At 32.9% G+C, this 19157-nt stretch overlaps 1 protein-coding gene across 2 annotated transcripts in view; it reads left to right on the forward strand.

Moving 5' to 3' along the window:
- Window positions 1–18698, forward strand: part of PGR (progesterone receptor) — a 114931-nt gene extending 96233 nt beyond the window's left edge. For both annotated transcript variants that reach the window (XM_046016447.1, XM_046016448.1), the window contains 4 exons: window positions 4763–4907; window positions 6392–6522; window positions 15550–15707; window positions 18315–18698. In XM_046016447.1, the coding sequence (XP_045872403.1) occupies window positions 4763–4907; window positions 6392–6522; window positions 15550–15707; window positions 18315–18470 (590 nt within the window). In that variant the 3' untranslated portion in view covers window positions 18471–18698. The remainder of the gene's footprint in view (window positions 1–4762; window positions 4908–6391; window positions 6523–15549; window positions 15708–18314) is intronic.
- The last annotated feature ends 459 nt before the right edge of the window (window positions 18699–19157 follow it).

A 19157-nucleotide genomic window follows, 5' to 3' on the forward strand; every position in this document is an offset into this window, starting at 1 on the left:
AGGATTGAACAGCTTGAAACAGGGCTTTTGTCAGAAATTATCAGATCAGATCACTTAAAAGGAAAGGGTATTTTTCTTTACTACTTGTTAAACATAATTAAGGATCATCCATCACTTTCTTTGTGAAGTTTTTCATTTTGATCATCATTGCAAATGTACTGACTTTACCTGATTGTTATCATCAGTGGGAATTTGATCTGAGTGTTCCTGTCTTTGTTTCAGTATAAAGTAATGAATGATGTTACAGTTAATGGGGAAAAAAATAACACTTTTGTACCAGGCATGTTCAAGTCAATTTAACAGTGTACATTTATCACAGATAAGCCCTCTAATAGGTGGCTATTTTAAAAAGCTATTTTCTGACTTTTCATTCTGTTAAATGGAAAATATACTTTCTGCTATAAATATTGGTAATTTCAGAAGTTTTAAGTTATTTTGGCAAAGATTTGCCTTTTATATTATAATCTACTAAAAATGTTCATTTTTATTTCTAGTAATCCCAGAATGCAAAAAGAGTAACAAGCAAGCCCTCCAATAAAGAGTAGCATAAAATAGACATAAGCATGTAAGTGTAAGTGGAATCTGTTTTTTAAAAAAAGACGAGTGAATTAACAGTTATATGATGAAGTGGAGCATCTGGGTGGCTCAGTGGTTAAGCCTCTGCCTTCAGCTCAGGTCATGATCTCAGGGTCCTGGGATCGAGCCCTGCATTGGGCTCTCTGCTCAGTGGGAGCCTGCTTCCTCTTCTCTCTGCCTGCTTGTGATCCCTCTCTCTGTGTATCAAAATATGTAAATAAAATCTTAAAAAAAAACAGTTATATGATGAAGTAAAAATGTTCAAATTAGAGATTAACATGAAACAAAGGCCTGAAGTGAAAAAAATACAGTAGGTCAAATATTTAAGTACAGTGAAATGCTTTCTTTAGAAAGTTATGAATAGACTAAGAAAAGAAAAAAGAATGAAAATATGTTCCTGAAGATGGTAGTGGATAATTTATCAATGTTTTAATATATCTGACTAATTGAACCTAACTTTCTATGGGCCTGTCATTTTATACATATTTGTTTTCTGGAAATATATATATATTTTTGGTATATACACCAGGGTATATATCAAACATATATTTGGAAAAATAAAATGTGTATATGAATTCTTAGGTGAAACAGATGTTTTTAAAATAGCTCTGTGGAAAATAGTTGATGTTCCCACCAAAACACTTGATTTTTATGTTCCTTTAATAAAAGATTTCATCTATGATCATTGTTTTAGCTATATTCAAATACAAATAATTTCCAAATTTATACTTGTAGTTCATATATCTTTCCATATTTTTAATTCATTTGTCCAGCTGCTGTCTAGACATTCCAAAAGTCCCTACAACATATCAAAATTTACAATTTTGTTCTTAGCCTATTTCTCCTCCTCTATTTTGTCTCAGTTATGCCATTATCATCCACCATTCCTGCAAAAATATTGAAACATCTGTTAGGCTCCATCTTCCTCCTACCCACATGCAATCAGTTGCCAAATCTCTTTGATTTTACCCTTTAAATATTTTTCTAATGTACTCCTTCCTCTGTATGCCTACCTGTTGACTTACTTCTTTTATCATCCCTCACTTGGCATTTGGCAGTACCTCCCAACTTTTTCTGTAACTCCAGACTTAACTCCCTTGAATCCATCCTCTACCTGGCTACGAAGAATTCCTCCAAAACACAAATAAAGTTATGTCATATTACTGCTCCTTAATAGACATAATTGGCTAGAGCCTCCATATCCAGATTTATCTCTTTGCTTCTCTCTCCTTTAAGTACATCAGTGCTGGGCTGTGATCTGCAAAACAGGCAAAATGAGAACTGAAAAGAGGTGGAGAGAAGATTTTGACCATTTGAGTCAGTGCATTTGCCCTTTCCCTACCATTATCCCTCTGCCACTAACACCAAGAAGGGCTGAAAAGAGGTTGTAAATGTGTGAAAGACCAGAGGATTCACACACACACACACACACACACACACACACACACTCTTTCTCTCTCTCTCTCTAAACTTCTTAAACCAGATGGGTGTTTATGCAACTAATGTATCATTGAACACTACATCAAAAACTAATGAGGTACTATATGTTGGCTAATTGAACATAATAAAAATAGCCAACAAACCAAATAAATAAAAGAAGTCCTGGAAAGCAGATTGGATGAAAAGAAATAAAAAGTCGTGACTGTCAATAAAATAAAATGAGACTGGATTAAGTTTCAAAAAACAAAAGTGACCATTAAACTATGGAATCTACCTAAAACATAATTAAAGATGTTAAATTAAAATAAAGCACAATTGAAAGCAGTGGTTTTATAAAATAAAATCAGATTATTTTTACATCCCAAAGATTTAATATTCCTCAACAATTTGATTATACTCTCTGGTTGGGCATGATCTCCTAGGCAGTTTTTTTGGTTTTGTTTTGTTTTTTAGTGATTTATAGCTTATGTCATATTATATATTTCTTAAAGTGACAGTGCTAAATAAAAGGGAGAGATCATCATTTTACAGGTGTAGAGGTTGAGGATCCAAGACATTAAATAAAAGGTTCACAGTTACTCATTTTGGAGTTCTAGATTATAAATAGATATTTCTATAGTTATTGGGTCCCTGAAGTGGAATAGAATGGAAAGATGGGACAATTCAAACCTTTTTTTTTCTTTTACTGCTGCTAGACAGTCTGACATTAAAATTAAGGTCAATTCATGTTTTTATTTTCTTCAGGAAAGGAGTTCATTCTAATAATCTATTTTATAAAAATGTCTTTATGTGGTTATCTGCTCAGAGTTTAAAAATAAACAGAAACCTGTCAGAGATTAAGTAGGACCTATCACAGAATGGAGAACCAAGATATGGACCCTCAGTTCTATGGTAAACTAATCTTTGACAAAGCAAGAAAATATATCCAACGGAAAAAATTCTCTTCAATAAATGATGCTGGGAAAATTGGACCACTATATACAGAAGAATGAAACTAGATCTTTCTCTTACACCATACACAAAGACAAACTCTAAATGGATGAAAGACCTCAATGTAAGAGAGGAATCTATCAAAATCCTAGAGAAGAGCATAGGCAGTACATTTTTTACATCAGCCACAGCAACTTCCTTCAAGAAAAGTTTCTTTTTTTTTAAGATTTTATTTATTTATTTGGCAGGCAGAGATCACAAGTAGGCAGAGAAGCAGGCAGAGAGAGAAGGGGGAAGCAGGCTCCCTGCTGAACAGAGAGCCCCATGTGGGGCTTGATCTCAGGACCCTGAGATCATGACCTGAGCCGAAGTTAGAGGCTTAACTCACTGAGCCACCCAGGTGCCCCCAAGAAAAGTTTATAAAGGCAAGGGAAACAAAAGCAAAAAATGAACTTTTGGGACTCAATTAAGATAAAAATCTTCTGCACAGCAAAGGAAACAGTAAATAAAACAAAGAGGGAACCCAGAGAATGGGAGAAGATATTTGCAAATGACACTAAAGATAAAAGGCTGATATCCAAGATCTATAAAGAACGTCTCAAACTCAATACCCAAAAAACAAATAATCAAGTCAAAAAATGGGCAGAAAACATGAACAGACACCTCTCCAAAGAAGACATACAAATGGCTAGCACACATGAAAAAATGTTCATCATCATTAGCCATCATCAAAACCACATTGAGATACCACCTTACACCAGTTAGAATGACCAAAATGAACAAGACAGGAAACAACAAATGCTGGAGAGGATGTGGAGAAAAGGGGACCCTCTTACACTGTTGGTAGGAATGCAAGTTGGCACAGCCACTTTGGAAAACAGTGTGGAGATTCCTCAAAAAGTTAAAAATAGAACTACTCTATGACCCAGCAATTGCACTACTGAGTGTTTACCCCAAAGATACATATGTAGTGAAAAGAAGGACCACATGCGCCTCAATGTTCAGCAATGTCCGCAATAGCTAAAATGTGGAAAGCGCCGAGATGCCCTTCAGCAGATGAATGGATAAAGATGTGGTCCATATATACAATGGAATATTATTCAACCACCAGAAAAGATGAATTCAACATTTGTATCAACATGGACAGGAGGAGATTATGCTAAATGAAACAAGACAAGCAGAGAAAGTCAATTATCATAAGGTTTCATTTATATGTGGAGTATAAGGAATAGCATGGAGGACATTAGGAGAAGGAAGGGAAAATGAAGTGGGGGTGGGATTAGAGGGGAAGGTGAACCATGAGAGACTGTGGACTCTGGGAAACAAACTGAGGGTTTTAGAGGGGAGGGGAGTAAGGGGATGATTTAGTCCTTGGTAGTTTTTCCTGACCTGCCTCTCAATTCCTGGTGTATTCCCTGTTAACTTTCTGTATCACTATACTTATGTGGTTGTCTTTCCTGTTGACTTGTGAGTTTCTTTTAAGGGCAAGGGTTAAGTCTTTCACCCTCTTAACCATTTTAACACAGTGCCTAGCACACAAGTGATTCTCAGTAAATGATTGTTGTGTGTGTGACTGATGGATGACTGTCAATTAGTGAATTACCAAAAAATACTAAGTCACAGTGACCAATTTTAATGAGTTCAGAGTTGTTCCTTTTTAATTTCTCAGGCTCTATTATGTATTAATATTTATTCCTTTATAGTATAAAATAAGTTGAAATTGAAAACAATATATTATCCTACTTATATCTGTTTTCTTTCAACATTTCAACAAAAGTGATTTGGGGGATTTTATTATTTTTAATTTGTTTTGTAGGATTTAGAAATTTACATATTGATGACCAGATAACTCTCATCCAATATTCTTGGATGAGCTTAATGGTGTTTGGACTAGGATGGAGATCTTATAAACATGTCAGTGGACAGATGCTATATTTTGCACCTGATTTAATACTAAATGAGTAAGTAGTACCTTGAATTTTGTTTGTATTATCGCATAAGTGTATATGTAGGATAATCTTGAAAATTACATTTCAGTAGATGATTACACATTTAGTATCCCAAATAACAGAATTTTCCTAAAATGTTTATCAGAATTATCTCAGGATATAACTTGACATAACAAAATTAATAAAATTATATTATTATAACAATAATTTGATATTTGGAGATTTTTGATATTTGGAGATTTCCCCTTTTGTTTCAATATAAAAAAGAGTAGTCATCTCAAATCCATTTTTTTAAACTTCAAAAGCATATCAAGAAATATACTTAAAGATAAAATGAAATTTTTAGTTTACTAAATTAAAATTTTATACCTTGGTACTAATGAAGATAATGATATGAATTAGAAGTATTTTTCCTTGAAATTATTGACTTACCTTCAAAAAGTAAAGATATTCTCTCTCTTCCTGGAGGAAAAATCAGACTGGTAAGTTATTTTAAAAACTGAAAGATAAATATTTCAATTTTTTTAGCTACATTTAAATTACTATAATATACATATAACCTACATATAACCTTAAACTGACAAGAATCTTTTCATGGAAATATTTATACCATTCTAATGATGAATGCTGACTCAGAATTATATGACATATTGTTACTTTTGTTTTATAGTTAATAGATAATTTTCATATATTTTATTCCATTTTGCCCTATAATCCCTTGAAATAGGTAAGGATCAGTGTCCTTCATTTTACAGTTCAGGAAACGGGGTCAGAAGAATTGCATATCCTACCAAAGAATCTGAGTGACAGGATTAATTTTAGCTCTTCTGAGTCAAAATCTAGTTTTCTTTTCACCATTTGTGTTAGCAGCATGTGACTAATGTGGCTATTGCAGAACAGCTCATTGTAGAGAAAATACCTTTTAAAAATTTTCTGCAACGTTCAGAATTAGTGTTTGGCCTTGTCAGTTATTTAATTTTTTGTAATGTTCTCTTTGTTACCATACATTTCCCCTAGAATAGTTCATGATATAACTCTTCTACACTGAACTGAACACACAGAACTATTCTGCATTCTTCAGTTTCTGTGAACTGAATCCATTCTCTGATTGGATTACACACAAAACTTTATTTTTTAACAGAAAAAAATCAGTAAATATATGATTTCCTGAGTGTTCCTCAACTCCACGTATCAATTCCTTAAGTTTTTAAATGTAATAATAAAAGTGAGAAACAACATTAATCTTTGTCAATATGTATTAAATATGATTTCCTAACTTTAAAATTTCTTAACCTCAAAAATTCACTATTGTATATAGTTTATTAGTTTATTTTGTTTAAAATTCAAAATATTATTTGTTTACAAAAAGACATTTTATGTAATATGTAAATTACCAAATCTCATTTTCTCTGATAAACTACACAGACTGGCTAAGACACTGTATATGTGTTTCTTTTTTCCTGTTACTTTTTCTTTTGTGTTGTATGTGATACAAGACAGAGGATGAAAGAATCATCATTTTATTCATTATGCCTCACCATGTGGCAAATCCCACAGGAGTTTGTCAAACTTCAAGTTAGCCAAGAAGAGTTCCTGTGTATGAAAGTATTGTTACTTCTTAATACAAGTGAGTGAGTACAGCAATTTTTACAAGATGTTTACTTTCTTAATTTTTAATTCATTTGGAAAGTCTCAAATGACAATATGATCATATGGTTATACATGAGGTATGATTCTTAGATTGTGGCTGCAAAGGAGAAACACCTAATATACTGTCATAGACATTAAAAAAATTACTTCATATTGCTCAGGTTTTACATAATTGTAAAATAGCTCACCAATTAGGCAATTTTTTTCAGATAAAATGTTTTTAAATAACTTTTTCATATTCACCTAATTAGGTATTATGAACTAATTAATACTGCATAAACACAAACTATCTTCCTTCTACCCCCAATTCCACAAAAGACTTACTATTTAAAATACACAATTTTGTTTGAAACTATTTTATTTTATGTCAAAATAGGCCGTTATGACAAACAACCTACAAAGATCAGTAGTATAACACACAATAGCAGTTTATTTGTCACTCATATTCACAATGCAGTGGGATAGCAAGAAAACTCATGTTCCTTCCATATAGGGGCTCTACCCTTTCATAGCAGCTTGAAGTCCTCCAGTGGATCTAACTAGAAAGACAAGCAGCAAGTGAGAAAAGATCTGGAAGTGGGACCTAGAAGTATCATATGTCACTTCTACCCACATTTCATGACCTATATTTAACAGTAGGAGGGCTGGGAAATTTACTGTAGTTCTATATGCATAAGAAACATTATGAAACATAACACTGGTCACCAGAAGGATTGGCAAGTATATATTTCACTCTTTCTCATATACAAAGAACACAAACATCTCTGCCACAGTGGATCCCCAAGTGTCTGGGTGGGAAAATTTTTAAAAACTGCTTTTGCTTTTCACCTTTTTCTGTGTCCTTACCATGCATAGGTAGGCTCAGCCTTTGAATATCTGAATTGATCCTTTCACTCAGTGATTTGAAAGAGAACCTTAGGGAGCTAAGGTGAGCCAAGGGTTTTTCTCAGTAGTATCTTTTCAGGGACTTCTTTCCAGTAGCACACACCTCAAATAGTTGAAGGGTGGGAATACACATCAGGAAAAAAAAGACAAAAAACTAAATCCTTAAAAAGGAAGTTTTCCTCATGAAATCTATGTAAAGACAGGGACCAATATGGGATCTAAGTATCCATAGCCCTATCCCCATACTTTGGGAACACTATTTGGAGAAGAGACCTTCAGGCCTAATTTGATAAAAGAGCATAAATTGGGCTAAAGTACTGAAATGGAACTAGCCAAGAGAGTCAACTAGAATAAATTCAATATTACAGCAGTTAACTCCTGTCCTTTTCTTGACAGTAATGAATCCTATAGCAGTTGGGTTAGAGATAATCTTAGATTTCCCAAATTAGTTGTTATTATTAACATAACTCTATATTTATAGATAGGCTACATTATGCTGAAGGGCCGACCCCCCCAAATCTCAGTAGTTTAACAAAAAAAAAAAAAACAAAAAAATTAAGTATGTATCTTTCCTACTATATGCTCAATGCAGATCAACAGGGAGGCTTTGCTCATTGCCATCACTCAGGTTTCCAGGAACAGGGAGGCTATATATTGACATATCCTTCTCTAATCACTAGGCCATTGGCAAGGAAGGAAATAGTAAGGGAAGGAAGTGACATATGTATAACTTTCAGTCACATACCATAGAAAACAAGATTCTCGGCCACTTGCAGCTTCAAGAAAAGGGGAAAACAGCGATATTTGGTGAATAGTACTTATGATTTCTACATTCTAATAAAAATCCTAATGAGATATTTGAGGAGAGACTTGGCAAAACTTTTGGGAATTCATCTTTAACCTTAAAAAATAAGTAAAGTATTACAAAAATTTTGAGGTGAAGACAGAAATTAGAATTTTACCTAATTAATACAGTGTGAGAGAAGAAAAGATACACTAGTGTGAATCAAGTCAGACTAGTATATATTAGAACTTAATATGGTATAGTGGAAGCATCATGAATCAATGAGTATGGAGCAAATTAATATTGTTAGGAAAAATAAGCTTTATATTTGGGGAAAACTTGGTTTGAATATTTAGCTCAAATTGTATCTTACATATCAGATAATTCATTTTAAATGTGTTAAAACACACTAAAAGGAATCTAATTGATTTTGAGATTTCAAATAAGAGTTTAGAAATAAATGCAGTTGGAAAGTTGACAAAGGAAAAGTTCAATGATTTGATACGTAAGTATTTAAACCTCTAATTTGCTATTAAAAATTAAAATAAAGATCTTCATGAAAATATAGCAAGTTGAGCACACCATTGTTCCCTCTAAAACTATGGTAAAATATTACTAAAGAGATTTTTTAAGAAATAAGAGAATGATAGGAATCAATAACAATAAAATTCTGCAAGCCAGCAAGCAGAGCTAAGTTAGCATATCTGAGAAGTTTGGATTTTAAGGCAGAGGAAAGAAACAAACAATAAGTACTTTGATTTGCAACACCAAATCTCTGGCATGTTTCTCAATTGGCAACAACAATGATTTTTTGAGATGGCAGTGAAGGTAGAGTTAAAAACACAAAATTCTTTTTAAGATCCATAATCAGAAATCATCCAACCATGAAATTGTCCCTCTCCAACTCAGGCAGAGAACTTACATTTAGTTTATATAAGAGAGGGTGGCTGGATTGGTGAACTGTAAGCAGGCACTGTTAAGGGCGAGCGGTCCTATAATGACGATAGATTAATTACATATCAAATGTTGAGACACCATCTTCCAGAATATTCCCTTCACTCCAAGAACATTGTTATCCAGGTTTACATCCTCTAGACAGGAGAATGCAAGATTGTTCTCTGCAGAATCTCTTTCGCCAGAAAAAAAAAAGAACTAATATGTTAATACCAGGTGTTTCTCTTTGAAACATCTCAGCCAGGTTGCCCTGTAGTAAATCTCACAGTCAATAAGCACTACCTATTGAAACAGAACTGTGATTTGGCCTTGTAGTTTTCCACTCCTGAATATAAATAACTAAGGCACCTGAGAGAGTCCTTTAACATTAAAGACAAATCAGAAAGAAAGGGAAAAAAAAGGCAACTAGAAAGACACAGATGGTGTAGGGAGATGAAAACCTCAAAAAAATTAAAACGCTATCCCTCTTTAGAAAGATAATAGAACATATTGCACATAAACAAGTACTGGATACTGTGAGAAAGAAATAACACATTAAAAACAAGGAGAAGTGAGTTGGGGGAAATTGGAGGGGGAGACAAACCATGAGAGACTGTGGACTCTGAGAAACAAACAGTTTTGGAGGCGAGGGTGGTGGGGGAGTTGAGAGAGCCTGGTGGTGGGTATTATGGAGGGCACGTATTGCATGGAGCACTGGGTGTGGTGCACAAACAGTGAATTTTGGAACACTGAAAAAAATTAAAACAAAAGGAAAGAACTTTTAGAAATTGAAATTGAAAAGCAGACTATGAATATATATACATACACACACATATATGTGTGTGTGTGTATATATATATATATAAAATGAAAGCAGAATTTGAATGTCAGTACAGGCACTGGTAGACAAAGTTAGAAAACCTCTCAAAAGTAGAGCAAAAACCAAAAAATACAGAAAATCAGAAGTAAGGAGGCCCAACATGCAAACAGTTGGAACACTAGAAAGCGATAACAGGAAAATACATAGGAGAAGAAATCATCAAGGAAATAATTAGTCTTAAAGGTTTTTGGAAAACTTCATTTAAAAAAATGAAGTTGGACTCTTACTAAGTTAAAATAGATCAAAGGCTTAAATTTAAGAGCTTAAACTACAAAACTATTAAAACAGAGGGAAGGCTTCATGATGTTGAATTTGGCAATGATTTCTTGGATATGACACCAAAAATGCAGACAATAAAAGTAAAAAAGATAAATGGATTTCATCAGATTTAAAACTTTAAGGCATTAAGGCATTAAAGGTCATGATTAACAGAATAAAAAGTCAACCCACTGTATGGGAGAAAAGAACTGAAAATCATGTATCTGATAAGGAAAAAAGCATTAATATCTAAAATATATAAAGAACTACAGTTTGACAATTAAAACATTTTTAAATGGACAAGAACCTGAATAAACATTTCTCCAAAGAGCATATACAAGTAGAAATTAAGTACATGAACAGATGCTCAATATCACTAATCATTGGGGAAATACAAATCAAAACCACAGTGAGATACCACTTCATACACCCATTTAGATGATTATTTACTCTCAGTAAAACAAAAAGTGATTCTACTGTGGTAACATTTTACATAACTAAATAATAAATATTAAATATTGATCTAACCAATATTATGAAAATTTTATTAGGAAGGTGAAAAATAGGAAGTTTTATGTGTATGCGGTGATGGTAGATCTGAAAGATGGAAATAGAGCTACAGCCTCAATATCCACACTGGAAAATCAAAATTGAAAAATAAAAAATTTCAAGAATCAACACTACAATGTTGCTACTTAATTCTGTGGAAGAAAAAATTAAAATAAATAGATGAAAAAGTTGAAAGTGTTTGCCTCTGAAGCATGAGAAAATATGGGTTGCCTGGGCACTATTTTATGCCCTAATAAGGTTGCAAAACACACAAAATATTAAAAATTAAACAAACTTAGAAAATATTTGAAATATAACATAGGCCCCTATAAATGAGTACAAAACAGAAAAAAATTAAAAATCACTAATACTAGACTAGTAAAATATTTCAAATACCAACTGATAAGACAATTAAATAAATTATACTTCTACAATTTTGTTAAGTGAAATTAAATGTGAGTTTTAAAACATTTATTTTTAAAGAATTTGGGAAGATATTAAGTAAATATTCTCAATATAATGTTAGGGAATGTCCCAAGATATAAGATTGTAGAACCTGTTGACTTGTAATACTTTATATATTTTATAAAAATACTTTTATAAAAAAATGTTTATAAAAATACTTTACTATCTATATTTTCTAAAATTTTCCCAATGAATATATGTTATTTTAAAGTTAGCTAAATCAAAAAAAAAATAAAATAAAGATCCTTGTTTTTTTTAAGTATTTTTTTTATTTGTTTATTTTCAGCATGACAGTGTTCATTGTTTTGGCACCACACCCAGTGCTCCATGAAGTACGTGCCCTCCCTATTACCCATCACCTGGTTCCTCAACCTCCCACCCCCCCCCCTGCCCCTTCAAAACCCTCTGATTGTTTTTCAGAGTCCACAGTATCTCATGGTTCATCTCCCCCTCCAGTTTCCCTCAACTCCCTCTCCTCTCCATCTCCCCATGTCCTCCGTGTTCTTTGTTATGCTCCACAAATAAGTGAGACCATATGATACTTGACTCTCTCTGCTTGACTTATTTCGCTCAGCATAATCTCTTCCAGTCCCGTCCATGTTGCTACAAAAGTTGGGTATTCATCCTTTCTGATGGAGGCATAATACTCCATCGTGTATATGGACCACATCTTCCTTATCCATTCATCCATTGAAGGGCATCTTGTTCTTTCCACAGTTTGGCGACCGTGGCCATTGCTGCAATAAATATTGGGGTAGAGATGGCCCTTCTTTTCACTACATCTGTATCTTTGGGGTAAATACCCAGCAGTGCAATTGCAGGGTCATAGATGTGGTATATATACACAATGGAATACTATGCAGCCATCAAAAGGGAAGCTCTATTCTTAATTTCTTCAGGAATCTCCACACTGTTCTCCAAAGTGGCTGCACTAACTTGCATTCCCACCAACAGTGTAAGAGGGTTCCCCTTTCTCCACATCCTCTCCAACACACGTTGTTTCCTGTCTTGCTAATTTTGGCCATTCTAACTGGTGTCAGGTGGTATCTCAATGTTGTTTTAATTTGAATCTCCCTGATGGCTAGTGATGATGAACATTTTTTCATGTGTCTGATAGCCATTTGTATGTCTTCGTTGGAGAAGTGTCTGTTCATATCTTCTGCCCATTTTTTGATATGATTATCTGTTTTGTGTGTGTTGAGTTTGAGAAGTTCTTTATAGATCCTGGATATCAACCTTTTGTCTGTACTGTCATTTGCAAATATCTTCTCCCATTCCGTGGGTTGCCTCTTTGTTTTGTTGACTGTTTCCTTTGCTGTGCAGAAGCTTTTGATCTTGATGAAGTCCCAAAAGTTCATTTTCGCTTTTGTTTCCTTGGCCTTTGGAGACATATCTTGAAAGAAGTTGCTGTGGCTGATATTGAAGAGGTTACTGCCTATGTTCTCCTCTAGGATTCTGATGGATTCCTGTCTCACGTTGAGGTCTTTTATCCCATTGGAGTTTATCTTTGTGTACGGTATAAGAGAATGGTCGAGTTTCATTCTTCTACATATCGCTGTCCAGTTTTCCCAGCACCATTTATTGAAGAGACTGTCTTTTTTCCATTGTATATTTTTTCCTGCTTTGTCAAAGATTATTTGACCGTAAAGTTGAGGGTCCATATCTGGACTCTCCACTCTGTTCCACTGGTCTATGTGTCTGTTTTTAAAATATTTTTATGTAAAATAGCGTCTGGTTAACTGCTCATGACTTACCATCTCCTAATTTGCTAGTAAGATATTTGCAAGAAATCCTAAAACTCACATGTGGAATCAACAAAAATCTGAGTGAAAATTCTCCAATCATATAATACTTGATGTAATAATCAAGGAAAAAATGAATTAAGGTAAGAAACTTAAAACAAATAGAAATATTTAGGAGAGTTAGTTCATTATTGATCTGAAATATAGGGAAGAGAGTAGGAGAGGAGGAAAAAGTTCAAAGTGTTCCAGGAGCATAGGGTGTGAGCCCAATGATTAGATTATAATATCCCCCGAATGTCTCGTAAGTGGTTGATACTAAAAGAATATGAGGCAGTCTGGGATTAGGCCTGATTTTCTCTTAAAGAGGATAATTGGTTCAAGTACTGGTTCTAAATACTTAGATGGATAGAGTGAAGACTTTGGGTTACTAGTTTCCAGTTCCTGAAATCCTAATGGGAAATGGTACTTCAGTAACCAGAAGAAAAATTTTATTTTTTAAGTTTTTTTTTTTTTAATTCCAGTTAACATACAGCATAACATTAGTTTCAGGTGAACAGTATAGTGACTCAACACTTCCATATAGCGCTCAGTGCTCATCGCAAGTACACTCCTTAACCCCCATCACCTATTTTACCCATCTTCCCATAAGCATCCCCCTATCCCTGGTAACCATTAATTTGTTCTCTATAGTTGAGTCTGTTTCTTGGTTTGCCTCTTTCTCCCCTCCCCCCAAAATAATTTTATGTTCATGTTTAAGAGTGGGAGAGATGTGAGGATTGGTTGGGAAGTGTGAAAAAGAATAACAGAGGTTTAAAATAGCTGCTATGTGAAGTAATTAGAGAGAAGAGACAATACATACATAAAGCATATACATACAACGTATATACAACAGTAAAGTTTAAAATGAGTAAAAATCACATATTGCCATAATTGCCTTGAAGGTCTTTTTTAATATTTATTATATGAACCATTGAAAACTCAGAACCAAAGAATTTACTTTTTGGTTTCTTTGATTCATTATCTGTAGACTTATTTTTTCCAAGGGGAGTAGAAACAAAGTTCTGTTTGGGGAATAAGGAATAAATATGAGTTTTTTAAAAAAAGATTTTTTTCTTTCCCTTTGCTAGGCATATACAGTTGACTTTGCTTAAATTAAATGCACTTCTTTTAGAAATATTACTAAGGGTCAAGATCATAAATGTAGAGTTATATAAATCTAAGAGATTAAGAGATTTTTTTCTTGCAGCAATCTAGATATAGCTGCAGGAAAAGGGAGCTGTTTCATTTAAGTTTGAAGGTTTGTTTGTAAGATAAATGCAACCAAAGCAAAAGGAAACAAGAAAATTGGGAGTTCTGGTGATAATTTGCTGAAGAAATCAAGCAGAGCATCTTAAACAAGTGACAACAGAAGGGCCTAAAATATTAAGGATAAAATTGTAGGAAAATTGACAACGTAGTGGAAATAAGAGAGCTAGCAGTATGAATAAGATGTTGTGCCTACATTTTGGCTTTCAGAATTAAAGATTACAGAGGTAAATATCTGAATTATGAGTTAACATCAAATGGGAATAAGATGCATTCCCATTAAAATAAGCAACAAAAAGGACTATTTGCCATTGTTATCATTTAATATTGTTCTGGAAATCCTAAGCCATGCACTGAATCATGAAGCAGAAACAAGAGCTACACCTATTGGGAAGGGAGAAATGAGGATATTTCAAGTACAGTATTGTATACCAAAAAACCCAAAAGATAATCAATCAAAACTATTTGAATTGAAAATGGAAATTAAAAGAAATTAGTAAAAATAGAGTATAATGAAGTGGTTGGATATGAGAAGTATTGAAATATCAATAGTGTCTCTCATATGAGCAGGAAGCAATTAATGAATCTAATGAAACAATGTTAAAATTACAGCAAAAAAAATTATCCATGAATAATCTGAATGACAAATACTTCAGATTAATATGAAGACAAACTTGACAGAGAGATCCAGGCATTTGTTTTTTTATTTTTGTTTTTAAGTACAAACTATTTATTTATTTATTTTATTATGTTATGTTAGTCACCATACAGTACATCATTAGTTTTTGATGTAGGGTTCCATGATTTGCATATAACACCCAGTGCTCCATACAATCTGTGCCCTCCCTAATACCCATTTTAAAAAGATCCAGCATACATCTAATTTTAAACTAAATGCATTCCTGAGATAGGAATATAGAATGATAGATGCTCTTTTGAACAAATGCTAAGTTAAATGAGTAATCCATTGATACAGCTCCAAAATCGGTAAGTTAAAATATTCTTTAGTTTATCTAGTTGTTCTTATATGCTTCAAGAGAGCTATAAGTTTGTGTGTCCTAAAATTATAACACTCTTCCCTATTTAAGACATCTAGAGTTCCATTCAAAAGAAACTTTTACACAGCTCAGAAATTTTTTTATTGTAAACTGCTACTGTCATCTTTTTTAAACATAACTGCCACTTACAGTTATATTCTTACAGTTCCTTTGGAAGGACTAAGAAGTCAAAATCAGTTTGAAGAGATGAGATCAAGCTACATTAGAGAGCTCATCAAGGCAATTGGGTTGAGGCAAAAGGGGGTTGTCTCTAGCTCACAGCGTTTCTACCAACTTACAAAACTTCTTGATAACTTGCATGATGTAAGTATCTTGTTTTCTAGGGTAACCTTTTAAATATTAAAATCTACATTTTACTTTGTATGGTTTCTTCAAACTCATATTTATACTTTTATTTTAAAACAGTATTTGCATCACACTCTTCAGAACTTGGATTTTACTTTTTTCATTTTCAATGTAGATCACCCAAATATCCTTTTACTAGAATTTTTATAATTATAGATTAATTTAATGGTTTATAGGAATTGTGATAACATTTTCCTGAGTATGTTCTAAAATATTTTTGCCTTAAGTTAGAGAAGATTTTATATAAACAGGAAAAGCAAAGGTATGGGTGTGGAAAATAAGACTCTCAAATCATTTTGGATGGCATTATAAGTTAATAACAGTGCTAATGGACAATTTGACAATCAACTCACTAGGTCAAATTTGAGACCTTATTTCTGCATATGAACAGATAGCCAAGGGTTGTTAGACATATAGGTAAAGCCTTTATAATGAAAGGAAGAAATCAAATACGTAGGAAAAAAGTAATGAAGAAAAAAAAAAAGTAATGAAGGAAAAAGCACCAGAACAGAGAACAGAAAAAGATTCAAGAAAATTAAGATATTCAGAGAAATAAGAATGATATTGCATCTGTAAAACAAAAATAGAAAACATTTGTAAAAAAAAACATTTAGAAAGAACATATTTTTGGATAACTAAATATAGAAAAACAGAAATTTAAAATTTAATAGGGCTGAAACATAAATGTCAGATAAACTCAGAAGAAATAACAAAAAAGATAAAGAAATGAAAAATCAGAAGAGATAATAAATTTAGGGGATTAATTCAAGGAGGTTCATTTCCCAATTAAAAGGAATTTCTAAATGAGAAAATCAAAAAAGGAAATTATATTAAAAAAATAAAATAAAAGTTGCTGGACCAGAAGTATTTTTAATTTTCTGATGATAATGGCCCAGTATACAAGCACAGCACAATTGAACAAAGGCACATTATTGTAGAATTTTAGAATACCAGAAATAAAGAGACTTTCCTAAAATATAGCAGTGAGAAAAGAAACAAGTCACATAAAAATGATCAGGATTCAAAATGATGTTGGACTTCTTAACAACAATACTGGAAACAGTGGAACAATGGCTTCAGAATTTGGGAGGAAAGGAAAATCTTCAAAGAATTTTATACCCAGTCAAGCCATCAAACGAATATGATGGCAACTTAAAAAGTATTTTCCGACGTGCAAGGTGTAAGAGTGCTTACCTCAAGTACAACCATTCTCAAGGGCATCTACAGAATGTTTTAACCATGAAACACTGGACTAAGCCAATGAAGTACAACATCCAACCCAGAAGAGATGCAGAGGGATGTTCTAGCACATTAACTGTGCTGGACAATCATTAGTTCAAGTTGGAGCAGTAATGCACAGGGTTTCAGAATACCAGGACCAGGAAAAAATGATGGAACTGAGGGATTGCAGTATGTATGAACATACTGAGGTGCGTTTTTACAATTGTGTCAGAGAATTTGACTATTGCTTTGTGATAAAGGAAAGAAAGCAAAACAGAAAAACAAGGTGAGGGTGCTTGGGTGGCTCAGTGGGTTAAGCCTCTGCCTTCGGCTCAGGTGATGATCTCAGGGTCCTGGGATAGAGCCCTGCATCAGGCTGTCTGCTCAGCAGGTAGCCTGCTTCCCCCTCCCTCTCTCTGCCTGTCTCTATGCCTATTTGTGATCTCTCTCTCTGTGTCAAATAAATAAATAAACAAATCTTTTAAAAAAAGGAAAGAAAAACAAGGTGATTAGCTCTAGCAAAGTAAAAATTAAGTCATATATGAAAGGAAATATAATCCAGCAGGAAACAATAAAAATCTTTGAAATATAATTGCTGGGTATTGATTTAGTAAAAAATTGAGATATAGCTATATAGAGAATGAAAAGAGAAAGTGTGCGTAGTTGGGAGGGGTGTCTAGTATAAGCTAAAAACTCAATTTTTGTAATAGAAACTAAATCAATAATATCAAATTTGAAAAACAAAGTTTATTAGAAATATAGAGATAAATATTTAAAGATACGGGCTAAAGAAGTTGAAAATCTTTGCATCTGGGGAACTAGAATAAGGATGGGAAGAACTCTATTAGAAAACTGCTGGATTTTGTTATTGCTGCTGGGTCCTATTAGACTTTTAAAATTATTTATGTTAATTATTTGACAAAGATTAAAACTAGATTAAAATGAATTATGTTGTGTTCTTTGTGTTGACAGAAGAAGAGTCAATATTTTGTTATGTGCAAAAGTCAGTCTATTAACAAATAGGGTTTTTTAAATAATTGCATTTTTGGAATTATATATGCCTTGTGTATATTATATATATACCTGGGTATGTTTGTATACATTTATTAAAAGAAAAAAGAACTTAAAAGAAAGTCACCAAAATGTTCATATTAATGATCCTGTGGGATTATGAGTGACTTTCATTTCTTTAAATCTGTACTATCAGAATATTTCATTGTATGTAATGTTTTACATATTATTCTGGAGCGTGAAGGGAGTTATTTTGGTAAGAAAAAATAAGCTGTCTTATTATATGAATGTAAAATTTTTTTTAATGTTCTTATCCATTTGTGAATTCAACAGCTTGTCAAACAGCTTCATCTGTACTGCTTGAATACATTTATCCAGTCCCGGGCACTGAGTGTTGAATTTCCAGAAATGATGTCTGAAGTTATTGCTGCACAGTTACCCAAGATCTTGGCAGGGATGGTGAAGCCTTTGCTCTTTCATAAAAAGTGAATGCCATTTTTATCTTTAAAAATTAAATTTTGTGGTATGTCTGTTTATCTTTTGGTCAGGATTATGAGGTATTACGTTTTTACAATGTCTTCTTAAAGCCTTACATTTATAACATATATTGTGTAAATTTCAGAGAAAATTGTGAAGTTTTGTTTTCCTTTATGAAGCGTAATTAGAATCTTAAGGTGTTTTATGTACTTATATATTCTTTAACAGTTTACAGGATTGAAAAAGTACTAAAATTGATTCCCAAAGTAAACTTAATCTTGTCCATACTATTTCCTACCATTTAGATGAAGATTTTTAACTTTTGCATCTAATGAATCTACTTTAGAGGAAAAAAATCTTACATGTAAAAATAAAAAGTAATTATGTATGTTCCTTCTAGGTAGCTCCTTTTGTCTCCTTGATTATATTTACAAAAATGAATCTTTGAAATGATATGCAAAATTTTGTCTAAATGAGCTTTTACACATTTTTGTGAGTAAAAAAAAAAATCATTACCTTCATTAGATTTTCCAAAGGGTTTTTAATGCAAAAAATATAGAGAATGAGAGTTTAAAATCCCTGAAATGGATTGAGGGTATGATATTAGGGGAAAAAACAGCTCATGTATTGACTATTTCCCAAACTGGAAATACAAATCTCTAAGGACATTATTAAGGAGAGCCATATCATTATGATAAC

This window comes from Meles meles, chromosome 8 (assembly GCF_922984935.1).
Source record: "Meles meles chromosome 8, mMelMel3.1 paternal haplotype, whole genome shotgun sequence".
In the NCBI taxonomy this organism is placed as follows: Eukaryota; Metazoa; Chordata; class Mammalia; order Carnivora; family Mustelidae; genus Meles; species Meles meles.